We start from the raw sequence: 13,138 nt of genomic DNA, 5'->3' as shown, positions 1-13,138 counted from the left end.
CGCCATCATTGGTCTGCTATTTGACCGCACATCTCCTGGACTGATTGTGACCGCCTCAGAGATACATGAAGCTGTCGAGCTCGAATTAGGAGACACTGACAGTCCGTGCATTGTGATCAGAGATCACACCGATTCTTGTAGACGTCTGAGAGCCCTTATGGTGAAAGTCTTGTTATACAGAAGAGATGCGAATGTTTCATTTATTTAGGACTCACCAAAAAATGAAGCTTCACTGCACTTGTAAATCAGCATTGTGAAGCATAAGGCCTAGTTTGCACAACAATTAACCACCAAGGTGGATCTTGACCGTGCGGGCAGACTCGCCACATTCTGCAATGATAACTCCATTTGCAAAAATAAATGCACGCATGCACTAGTAAGTTCTTAAGAGAGAATCCAGCAGCAAGTTTACACTTTCAGATCTATGGTCGGCGTATAATGCAATTGGGACCATGATTGCAACTTCTTGCTGTAGTTTTGATACTATTACTGTTTTATCTGCTGCAGGTCTGCTAGTACTCTCAATGATGAGCGCTTTGTAACAACCCAACCCATACACTAGTGAATGACAGCTTTAGGCATGTACAGTACATAGGCAGAAAGATGCCAATCAGTACTGCAGGGTGGAGATAGCTGGAGCCCCTGAATACTGAGGACTGTCAGTGAGAAAACTAGCATATCTGCAGCAGACAATATGGTCATAAAATTAAAAATAAATGCTACTCAGTAAAAAACTTGGGTGAGTGGCGACAGATTCTCTGTAATAGAACTGAATGGAAAAAGATGACTGAAGAGAGCGCCGTATACATCTAGCAATTCGGTCCCTAAAGTGTTTAGATGAGACAGTAAGCTTTACATCTATGAATGAGGAATGCGTACAGAGCAGCCTTTTGTACGCAATCCGAATCCAGGATGGGAAATGGTCATATGCAGAAATTATATTTACCTGCAGATATAGGCAATGCTGCCCGGCTGAAAGGATGACTACCAGGAGTAAATTAACTTCTATCCTCCTGAAAGTTGCGTGCTGTCAGTCATGGGGCGTGCACGGAGCGGCTATGGTCATCACTCACTATACTGTGAGTGACAGCTGTAATCACTCCCCGGCATTTTGACTGGCAGCCTGCATTGCTGTGTATATTCTGGCATGCGAGCGGTTAATCAAAGGACCAGGGAGCGATTACAACCAGTAAGGTGGTGAGGCAACATTTTAACCCTATATCTGCAGGTAAATAGAATTTTTCCACAAACAGAACCCCATAGCTCACTCAGGAATCAGATCTCAGATCTCAGCTCCTGCATTACAAACAACTATGTATTATTCTGAAATGCTCCAAAATTTCAGAGAAAAATATCGTTAAAGCACGACCGGGGAGAAGACGACTACTCCGTATTCCTTATGGCTTCTCCTCACCTGTTGGGCTAGATTTACCGGAGTCTCCATTTACCCAAACAGCTAAACTGACCGGTCTCCCTGAAGGGGTAGGGACATGACTCTAGGACTTGGCACCTCGGCTCTGGCCACTCATCTGGGTTGTACGGTGAAACTTGGCAATGGTTTAGAGTAAAGCATAGAACGCAGAAGCCATTCTCCGGCTGTCCAAGGTTCGGGCAAAATGAATCTGCTGACATGTTCCCCTTAGTGTAGATATATACAGTGCGCTCCTCATTATTATTTAGGATGCTCCCGAGAACACCATTTCACTCGCTCACTTTCTCTGACGCGGCAGCGCTCATTTATAGGTTTGGTCTGATTTAGTTCATTTGAATGGGTCAAAGCTGAAAGAATAGTCCATGGACAGGAGCGTCACCGTTTCTGTAAAGAAGTAGCCATGTTTTTTCTAATCCCATACAACTAATTTTTAAAGGAAATCCAGGTAAGGACAAAGTGATCTCATATATGTGACATGTCACAACATTGAAGGAACCCGTGAGCCCAGACCACCCCTGGCTGCCTCTATAAAGAGGGGCTCTTTAGCTGTGCACCTTTTTCAATGGCCGACATATGCTACAGCACAGCGTCAGATGAATACTCCCACAATATACCTGCAAGGGAGCAAAGACGTGATGTGACCAGCGCCTTATCAGCTATTCATATTAACCTTGTATGTGTAAAGCTGGTGAGGCCTCTCTGAATTATGGAGTTTTACTTTACAGGGAATCTGTCAGCATAAATAACTAATCAACCCAAGCACTGGTGCATCTTCCGGTCTACTTGCTTTCTATCTATCCCCACCCTGAACTGGCTCCTGTAAAGTCAGAGCTGTCAATCAAGGAAGAGAAAGGTGGAGATAAGTGGAAAACAAGTGGGTGGGAAGGTGCATTGAACGGTTTTTGGCCACACCAATGGTACACAAAGTGTCTGTGCTTGGTTAGACCAGTCATTGTCTGCTGATGGACTCCCTTTACCTATCAAGAGGTCAATAATTCTTAGGTAAAAATCATTAGAAGCAAAACAAGTAAGATTTTCTAGATGTCCCGTTACTTTTAATTAACACTGCACATCTGTATGCATGAGATATGCAGTTTTGGACTAAGCGGCCCTGATATTCAGCAGATATCAACTGCAATGCAAAAATCATGGATTCCGGTCACTGCCCAGTGGGACACATCTAGGGTACTCAGAGGGGCGCTAAGGTACTTGGGTGCAGTCTGAGAAGTGACATGTATATAGCATGTACAAAGAATGATAGATTCACATACAAGGGAGCCTAGAAAAACAGAATTCACATAGGAGGGAGCCTAGAAGAACAGAATTCACATAGGAGGGAGCCTAGAAGAACAGAAATCACATATGAGAGAGCCTAGAAGAACAGAATTCACAATAGGAGGGAGCCTAGAAGAACAGAATTCACATAGGAGGGAGCCTAGAAGAACAGAATTCACATATGAGAGAGCCTAGAAGAACAGAATTCACAATAGGAGGGAGCCTAGAAGAACAGAATTCACATAGGAGAGAGCCTAGAAGAACAGAATTCACATATGAGAGAGCCTAGAAGAACAGAATTCACAATAGGAGGGAGCCTAGAAGAACAGAATTCACATAGGAGGGAGCCTAGAAGAACAGAATTCACATAGGAGGGAGCCTAGAAGAACAGAAATCACATATGAGAGAGCCTAGAAGAACAGAATTCACAATAGGAGGGAGCCTAGAAGAACAGAATTCACATAGGAGGGAGCCTAGAAGAACAGAATTCACATAGGAGGGAGCCTAGAAGACCAGAAATCACATATTAGGGAGCCTAGAAGAACAGAATTCACATAGGAGAGAGCCTAGAACAGAATTCACATAGGAGAGAGCCTAGAAGAACAGAATTCACATAGGAGAGAGCCTAGAAGAACATAATTCACATAGGAGGGAGCCTAGAAGAACAGAATTCACATATGAGGGAGCCTAGAATTCTTGAATGTTATTGTGACATAACTAGCACCAATAGTATGTGTGTCCTGATTGGAGCGCCTTCAGCAGAATGGCATGACGGGATGGTCTAAGATTACATTATGGAGCAGACAGAGATGACGTGAAGTCCATGTAATGTACAGACTGTAGCCGTGCATAGAAGAAAATATTAAAGTAGATCATTAAACACTTGAAGATTTGAGCAGAAGTTTAATGCAGTGAGGTCTGCGCCATCTGCGCAAAAATATTGCTATTACCAGTGAGTACTTTTTTTTTTGCAGGACTTTGGTTTCATCTGATAAAATCCGACAGTGACCAATTTCTGTGCTGGTAAATTATAGATGGTGTATAATATAACATGCCTAAGAGTGCAGCAGTCACTGTGGGCGCCAAGTGTTATGCAAACATTGACTATATGAACTGCATTACTGCTATATGCGGTAGATTATACTTGGCACACAAACTGGCCTATTCGTGTGTACCCCACAAGACACACTACAGTGCACCATTCTTAGATGGGACCCTGACTTTTTCTATCAGATATACTTACACCAAGCCAAAAGTCTACAAATGTAAAGGGTAGGTAGGAATGCTGAGCCAACTATGGCGGTAGTCTCCAATTGTATATTACAAGAAAAAACAAAACACATCACTGCCTCCATAATCCATTGTGAACTCTCCCCCACCAACATCAGTCTAAGGCCTCATTCAGACATAACATGCGCTGCCCAGTTTTTGCACAGATAGAACACGTAACCATTATAGTCTATGGTGCACTTCGTATATTGGTGGTTTTTTGAACCATGTGTCTCGGTGGGGGGAATCAAGGAGACATGTCAGGTAGTTGTTAATTAGTGCTGGACAGTACTTGCCCTTTAAATTTGTGAACGTTTGGCCCGGGAGAGGCATTTCTGATAGAAATAGTCAAAGAAAAGTGCGCCTTGTAGTGGCTGGTGGGCACACACAGATTGGCCAATTTGTGAGCCAAGTATCTCAACTTTATAAGTATAGTCTACATGGCAGTAATGCAGTTTACATTTGATACATTGAGTGTTTGTACAACTCTCAGCGCACACAGCGGCTGCTGTAAAAATGTTATGGCTGATGAGAATGAGGGTGAAAGAAAAAAAACTGTATCTGCCACGCCGTGGATTGTGATATCACCCTACGCAGTGTTCCCCAACTCCGGTCCTCAAGAGCCACCAACAGATCATGTTTTCAGGATTTCCTTAGTATTACACAGGTGATAATTGCAGAACCTGCATAGGCAAGTCCATCACCTGGGCAATACTAAGGAAATCCTGAAAGCATGACCTGTTGGTGGCTCTTGAGGACCGGAGTTGGGGAACACTGCCGTACAGTAACCTCACATCCCACAGATCTGTAACCTCAGGATTATTCCAGATGTTGCTCAGGACTACCTTGGAGGTTTACCGTTCTGTCTCCTTGCGGCGTTCTTTGTGCTCACAAACCTACTACTACACTCTGCTGATCTCACTTTGTGCTTTCCAAGAAACGGAAATGTAGTCCTTTCTTCTGTAGTAATTTGTGGAAGGTCTCTGCATATATGAGGAAGCTTTATATATACAGTGGGGCAAAAAAGAATTTAGTCATTCAGCAATAGTGCAAGTTCCACCACTTAAAAAGATGAGAGGCGTCTGTAATTTACATCATAGGTAGACCTCAACTATGGGAGACAAACTGAGAAAAAAAAATCCAGAAAATCACATTGTCTGTTTTTTTATCATTCTATTTGCATTTTATGGTGGAAAATAAGTATTTGGTCAGAAACAAACAATCAAGATTTCTGGCTCTCACAGACCTGTAACTTCTTCTTTAAGAGTCTCCTCTTTCCTCCACTCATTACCTGTAGTAATGGCACCTGTTTAAACTTGTTATCTGTATAAAAAGCCACCTGTGCACACCCTCAAACAGTCTGACTCCAAACTCCACTATGGTGAAGACCAAAAAGCTGTCAAAGGACACCAGAAACAAAATTGTAGCCCTGCACCAGGCTGGGAAGACTGAATCTGCAATAGCCAACCAGCTTGGAGTGAATAAATCAACAGTGGGAGCAATAATTAGAAAATGGAAGACATACAAGACCACTGATAATCTCCCTGCGGCTCCACGCAAAATCCCACCCCGTGGGGTCAGAATGATCACAAGAACGGTGAGCAAAAATCCCAGAACCACGCGGGGGGACCTAGTGAATGAACTGCAGAGAGCTGGGACCAATGTAACAAGGCCTACCATAAGTAACACACTACGCCACCATGGACTCAGATCCTGCAGTGCCAGACGTGTCCCACTGCTTAAGCCAGTACATGTCCGGGCCCGTCTGAAGTTTGCTAGAGAGCATTTGGATGATCCAGAGGAGTTTTGGGAGAATGTGCTATGGTCTGATGAAACCAAACTGGAACTGTTTGGTAGAAACACAACTTGTCGAGTTTGGAGGAAAAAGAATACTGAGTTGCATCCATCAAACACCATACCTACTGTAAAGCATGGTGGTGGAAACATCATGCTTTGGGGCTGTTTCTCTGCAAAGGGGCCAGGACGACTGATCCGGGTACATGAAAGAATGAATGGGGCCATGTATCGTGAGATTTTGAGTGCAAACCTCCTTCCATCAGCAAGGGCATTGAAGATGAAACGTGGCTGGGTCTTTCAACATGACAATGATCCAAAGCACACCGCCAGGGCAACGAAGGAGTGGCTTCGTAAGAAGCATTTCAAGGTCCTGGAGTGGCCTAGCCAGTCTCCAGATCTCAACCCTATAGAAAACCTTTGGAGGGAGTTGAAAGTCCGTGTTGCCAAGCGAAAAGCTAAAAACATCACTGCTCTAGAGGAGATCTGCATGGAGGAATGGGCCAAAATACCAACAACAGTGTGTGGCAACCTTGTGAAGACTTACAGAAAACGTTTGACATCTGTCATTGCCAACAAAGGATATATTACAAAGTATTGAGATGAAATTTTGTTTCTGACCAAATACTTATTTTCCACCATAAAATGCAAATAAAATGATAAAAAAACAGACAATGTGATTTTCTGGATTTTTTTTTCTCAGTTTGTCTCCCATAGTTGAGGTCTACCTATGATGTAAATTACAGACGCCTCTCATCTTTTTAAGTGGTGGAACTTGCACTATTGCTGACTGACTAAATACTTGTTTGCCCCACTGTACATCTTCAATGCTAGCTGCATTTTCATTATTAACACTACACATCCTTGTCATTTACCTGCCCCTGACATCACAGCGCTACCCCAAAATGTAGCCATAAGACACGGCATACATTGTGCTTGTATTAACAGGCTATATATGACCTGCAGGTCGCTACTGATCAATTGCTCAGGTTTTCTTTAGCGCTCCGTTTTTCTGATACAAAGCACCAAATTCCCACCAAAATTCTGCCTGTGGCCACCACTGACGGCAATATTGTCTTCAATGTTGAAACAGTATGCAGTGAGCTCCCCCTAGTGGCTGTTGTGGGGATCCAGCTTTTAAATGTACGTCTATGCAGGGGATCAGGGGCGCTCTGTATAATACAGAGCCACATCCGCTAAAAATAATAAAGTTTTAACGGGCGCAGAATTATTGCCCACTTAGAAAACTTATCGCAGGAAGAACATTCACTAACTTACTAACAACTCAACATGTTGAAATGCAAAAAAGCTAAATCTGTATTTACAGAGACTGGATAATTGCATATTTACTGCAGATTCAGAGATCTTTGGAAGTATACGCATATATGGCTGTGAACACACACAACCTCTGCCGTAGGAGCCAAAAACCTGGTCTTGGGGAAGGCGCACAAAATACACATATCTTACGGTGAGCGCACCAAGGCTGCAGTCTGATCTGTGAGACGCATTTCCCTTACAGCAATACGTCCGTATATGTAGCACCAATAGGAACACTATATATAGGAACATGAATATCTCGGATGGGATTGTATTGCTTTTCTGACCAGTTACATGGGTTCAGGCCTTCTGGCTTATAATCCAGGGACTCGGATGTGCGATATCCCATAACCAATCTTCAAGTCATTATCTGGTCAATTATAAGACAACCGCAGCATGTGGTCTTAATATGGAGGCCAAAAACTACGACTAATGGTAACGCAGAGGGTTGGCACTTCCAATGTTATCCTACATAATCAGGGCCAGGGAATAGAAAACCTAGCATTTATACTGTCAATTTTTGATAAAGGAAAAATGCTAGAAGCCTTAAGACCCGGAGCACACAGACATTTCATGGATCACTGTTGCACTATTTGGGCTATGACCTATACGGCACCCAGTCTCACAGAAGCCCCATAGGACAGGGACCACACTGTACCTAAACTCACGGAAGCCCCATAGGACAGGGACCACACTGTACCTACACTCACAGAAGCCCCATAGGACAGCGACCACACTGTACCTAAACTCACAGAAGCCCCATAGGACAGGGACCACACTGTACCTAAACTCACAGAAGCCCCATAGGACAGGGACCACACTGTACCTAAACTCACAGAAGCCCCATAGGACAGGGACCACACTGTACCTAAACTCACAGAAGCCCCATAGGACAGCGACCACACTGTACCTAAACTCACAGAAGCCCCATAGGACAGGGACCACACTGTACCTAAACTCACAGAAGCCCCATAGGACGAGAGCCGTACTGCAAGTGTAAAGGGGAAGGGAGAGTTAGTTGTCGCCCAAACTCTACGATATATGAGCATGGTGTGGTGAAATATAAGCAGCATTATAAGAAAAGGAGATTGAAAGTAAAGCGACACGTTGAAGCTGGATTAGGCCTGGCCCAGTCAGTCCATGTAAACTCGTAGGCAGTTCGTCTACAGTGGGTCACAGGATATCAGTGCTATTCAGGGGTCAGAGTAAGTAGCGGGTGTAATATCAGCCTCCATTACACACTGACCTCTACTGACATGTGGCTCAAGAAAAGTCAAGTAACGTGAATCCTGCCACCTCCTTGCGGCCTCTAAGCCAATACCTTTATATCGTTTCTATAAGTTTGGACTGTGGTTTTTCGATGCTACACGTTTCTCAAAAGTAGTATTTAATGACAACCTGAGGAGCGGGACAAACAAACAATCCAATAAGACATAACTTCTGCAACAGGCAAGGTTGACCCCAATTCTATACCAAACGATGGCCACGTGGCACAATGAGCTTCATACATGAAAATGGACTCAGAAGATGCGGCCGAGTTGTCCCAGGAAACCAGAGTCGGCACACACTGTTTCTTTGAAGGACATTTGATGCATGAGGCTCAATTTGCCAAGGCTGGTGTTCTTTCTATGTAGAAGTTCAGCAAGTTACATTCTGCAAAATAAAAATGGAGAGATAATCAAAGTCCCCATCACAAAAGTAAATAAAGTGGCCACAATGACCTCTACTTCTAGATCTGTGTGAACAAGAACAGTGATGTATTGAGCCACCGGCCACGTCCTGAGCTCTGAGGAGTGTCACTCACAGCAGGATTGGGGGAATTCACAGTGTTTTCTGATGCCCATTTGGGGACGGTGGATTGCTGGAATCATTGGACAGCTGAAGTTTATCTAAACCTGAAAAGAAATAAGGTGTTAGGAGAAGACATGAAAGATCGCCATTTTATCAATGATTTTATAGGCAAAACGTGACCACACAAAGGTGGAACATAAAGAGACACTGCATATAAAGATGTCTGATTTTTCCCATGGACCCATACACATGATTTGCCACCACGATCCAATAATTGGATGCAGCTCATGCATACGGAGATTTTTTCCTTGGACCAATTAGGAAAAATATCGGATATGTGCAGTGCCACACAGAATTAACATAGAGATGAGCAAAAAATGGCTACTTTGAAGAACCTAGAATATAAGACATATTTTCAGTTGTTTCACACTTTTTTGTTAAGTCTATAATTCCACATGTGTTAATTCATAGTTTTGATGCCTTCAGTGAATGTACAATTTTCTTAGTCATGAAAATACAGAAAAATCTTTAAATGAGAAGATGTGTCCAAACTTTTGGTCTGTACTGTACACCAGGACTTCTACGCTGCAATCCAATAGTCAAGGAGGTTTAGAACATGGGACCATTTTGCCCACAACAGACAATTCTGGCTCTTCGATCAATTATAAAGCGCCAAAGACCATTTTGCCGCACAGCATCCTACATCTCCTACATTAGATGGAGCATGCATCTGCTCAGTGCAGACACTGACCAAGCAAATGGCAGCAGGAGCAATTGGCAGTTATGCAGCCTGAGAGGTAACAGGAAGGCAGCAGAACTGGATGGGAGTGGTGAGGGACACAAAGCAGAACAGAATCAGTACAATTAAAAGCAGGTATTTGTAGACAGCCACCTGCAGTGATATGGCTTTGACTCTAGTGCTAGGACTTTACTGGTACTGGTCTTTATTAGGATCTACATATGTGGCTCTAGAGCTACTGTTTGGAGAACACCGGCATAATCCAGTAATGAAATAAAAATTACACATTACCTATTGCTTTTAACAGCTCTTCCCGGACAGCGGAGGTGAATTTGCGCACTAAGCACAGCGTCGTCACAATGGCAAATATAAAATTGTATGTAAGAACAATGTAGAGGTTCCCCAGCCAGTTAAATCTCCCGAAGTCACCCAATAGATCGAATCTAGTGATTCCTGTATGTACAGAACAGAAAATGAGAGGTTATAGCAGTAGTCTGGTCTATTTTCTTACAAGTGCTGGCCTATACAATCGGGCATCTCCTGCCTCTTCATCATGTTCTATACCGTGCTCCTGCCGCTAGACAGCCACACATCTCCTGCCTCTCTGTCATGTTCTATACTGTGCTCCTGCCACTAGACAGCCACACATCTCCTGCCTCTCCATCATGTTCTATACTGTGCTCCTGCCACTAGACAGCCACACATCTCCTGCCTCTCCATGTTCTATACTGTGCTCCTGGCACTAGACAGCCACACATCCCCTGCCTCTCCATCATGTTCTATACTGTGCTCCTGGCACTAGACAGCCACACATCTCCCTGCCTGTCCATCATGTTCTATACTGTGCTCCTGCCACAAGACAGCCACACATCTCCTGCCTCTCCATCATGTTCTATACTGTGCTCCTGCCGCTAGACAGCCACACATCTCCTGCCTCTCCATCATGTTCTATACTGTGCTCCTGCCGCTAGACAGCCACACATCTCCTGCCTTACCATGTTCTATACTGTGCTCCTGCCGCTAGACAACCACACATCTCCTGCCTCTCCGTGTTCTATACTGTGCTCCTGCCACTAGACAGTCACACATCTCCCTGTCTGTCCATCATGTTCTATACCGTGCTCCTGCCACTAGACAGCCACACATCTCCCTGTCTGTCCATCATGTTCTATACCGTGCTCCTGCCACTGGACAGCCACACATCTCCCTGTTTGTCCATCATGTTCTATACCGTGCTCCTGCCACTAGACAACCACACATCTCCTGCCTCTCTGTCATGTTCTATACTGTGCTCCTGCCACAAGACAGCCACACATCTCCTGCCTCTCCATGTTCTATACTGTGCTCCTGCCACTAGACAGTCACACATCTCCCTGTCTGTCCATCATGTTCTATACCGTGCTCCTGTCACTAGACAGCCACACATCTCCCTGTCTGTCCATCATGTTCTATACCGTGCTCCTGCCACTGGACAGCCACACATCTCCCTGTTTGTCCATCATGTTCTATACCGTGCTCCTGCCACTAGACAACCACACATCTCCTGCCTCTCTGTCATGTTCTATACTGTGCTCCTGCCACAAGACAGCCACACATCTCCTGCCTCTCTATCATGTTCTATACTGTGCTCCTGCCACTAGACACCGACACATCTCCTGCCTCTCCATCATGTTCTATACTGTGCTCCTGCCCCACATCTCCTGCCTCTCCATCATGTTCTGTACTGTGCTCCTGCCACACATCTCCTGCCTCTCCATCATGTTCTATACTGGGCTCCTGCCACTGGACAGCCACACATCTCCTGCCTCTCCATCATGTTCTATACTGGGCTCCTGCCACTGGACAGCCAAACATCTCCTGCCTGTCCATCATGTTCTGTACCAGTGTTTCCCAACTCTGGTCCTCAAGAGCCACCAACAGGTCATGTTTTCAGGATTTCCTTAGTATTGCACAGGTGATGCAATTATCACCTGTGCAATACTAAGGAAATCCTGAAAACATGACCTGTTGGTGGCTCTTGAGGACCGGAGTTGGGGAACACGGTACTATACTGTGCTCCTGCCACTAGACAGCCACATATCTCCTGCTTCTCCATCATGTTCTATACTGGGCTCCTGCCACCCGACAGCCACACATCTCCTGCCTCTCCATCATGTTCTATACTGGGCTCCTGCCACTTGACAGCCAAACATCTCCTGCCTCTCCATCATGTTCTATACTGGGCTCCTGCCACTAGATAGCCACACATCTCCTGCCTCTCCATCATGTTCTATACTGGGCTCCTGCCACTAGACAGCCACACATCTCCTGCCTCTCCATCATGTTCTATACTGTGCTGCTGCCACTAGACAGCCACACATCTCCTGCCTCTCCATCATGTTCTATACTGGGCTCCTGCCACTAGACAGCCACACATCTCCTGCCTCTCCATCATGTTCTATACTGTGCTCATGCCGCTAGACAGCCACACATCTCCCTGTCTGTCCATCATTTTCTATACTGTGCTCCTGTCGCTAGACAGCCACATGTCTCCTGCCTCTCCATGTTCTATACTGGGCTCCTGCCACTAGACAGCCACACATCTCATGCCTGTCCATCATGTTCTATACTGTGCTCCTGAAGAATTGCTGTCTTACAGAATTTTTAAAACAAAAGTGGATTTTTTTCTTGTGCAAAAATTTATGCAAAAAAAAGCACTCCTAAAAGTTATAGATCTTGGAAAAAGACAACATAAAAAAATCCCTAGTCCTTAAGTCCTAAACAGGCATGATGGTTAAGAGGCTAATGATGTTTTACTGCTCACGAGGTGATCTAAAGAAAATATCACCGACACCGGGGGGGCGTAACTTTGGCTGTCACAGAGGTCACGACTGAACCCGTGCAGGGCATTTCAACTGGATGTGAATCCACTGACGCACATTCAGCTTTAGTGTATTGCTTGCAGCGCTGCGATACACACTGCTAGCCAATCAGAGGCCACCAGCTGACGTTGGCGTGCATGTAACTGGTGGTGCCTGGCAGTGTAGTCATTGGTTTTTGACGCTTGTACGCTAAAGTCAGCTGCCAGCCTCAGAAGAGGACGCCGAGCGGAGACGCAGTGGAGGGAAGGCGAGTAGGATCGTGGTTTTTTTTCTATGCATTAAAAGAACAGTGGCAGAATGGGGACATATATACCAGGATAAGGGAATATATACCAGGTTAGGAGACATATATATATATGTGTATACCTGAATGGGGCCCCAAGATAAGGGACATACAGTGGCTTGAAATGTATTTATAGGATTTAGAACGCTACAAGAGCCCATACATCTGACCAACATGGGGCAGAAAGAGGGGCGACAGTCTAAATCTTGCACCAGGGCCCATCTTGATTCTAGTTATGCCACTGACTGACACATTGGTGCATTTTTCTGTCGCCCTGGTTTATTATTCTGCTTCTGTAACACAGAAGTTATACGAATATGAGAGTCATAAAAGGAAATTAAAAAGATAACTACCTGCAACTGAATGCTCTTAAAAAT

General features: G+C 44.7%; 1 protein-coding gene across 1 annotated transcript in view; it reads right to left on the bottom strand.

Annotated features, from left to right (window-relative positions):
• Positions 1 to 8,453: 8,453 nt before the first annotated feature.
• Positions 8,454 to 13,138, bottom strand: part of LMBR1 (limb development membrane protein 1) — a 159,967-nt gene continuing 155,282 nt past the window's right edge. Inside the window, exons 16-17 of the mRNA XM_077268604.1 lie at positions 9,909 to 10,070; positions 8,454 to 8,982 (exon numbers count right to left, since the gene is read on the bottom strand). Of these exons, the coding sequence (XP_077124719.1) occupies positions 8,909 to 8,982; positions 9,909 to 10,070 (236 nt within the window). The 3' untranslated portion in view covers positions 8,454 to 8,908. The remainder of the gene's footprint in view (positions 8,983 to 9,908; positions 10,071 to 13,138) is intronic.

Source organism: Ranitomeya variabilis, chromosome 6 (genome assembly GCF_051348905.1).
Source record: "Ranitomeya variabilis isolate aRanVar5 chromosome 6, aRanVar5.hap1, whole genome shotgun sequence".
Taxonomy (NCBI): domain Eukaryota; kingdom Metazoa; phylum Chordata; class Amphibia; order Anura; family Dendrobatidae; genus Ranitomeya; species Ranitomeya variabilis.
Note: the sequence above shows the minus strand (reverse complement) of the source record. Positions and strands in the feature narration are given on the sequence as shown.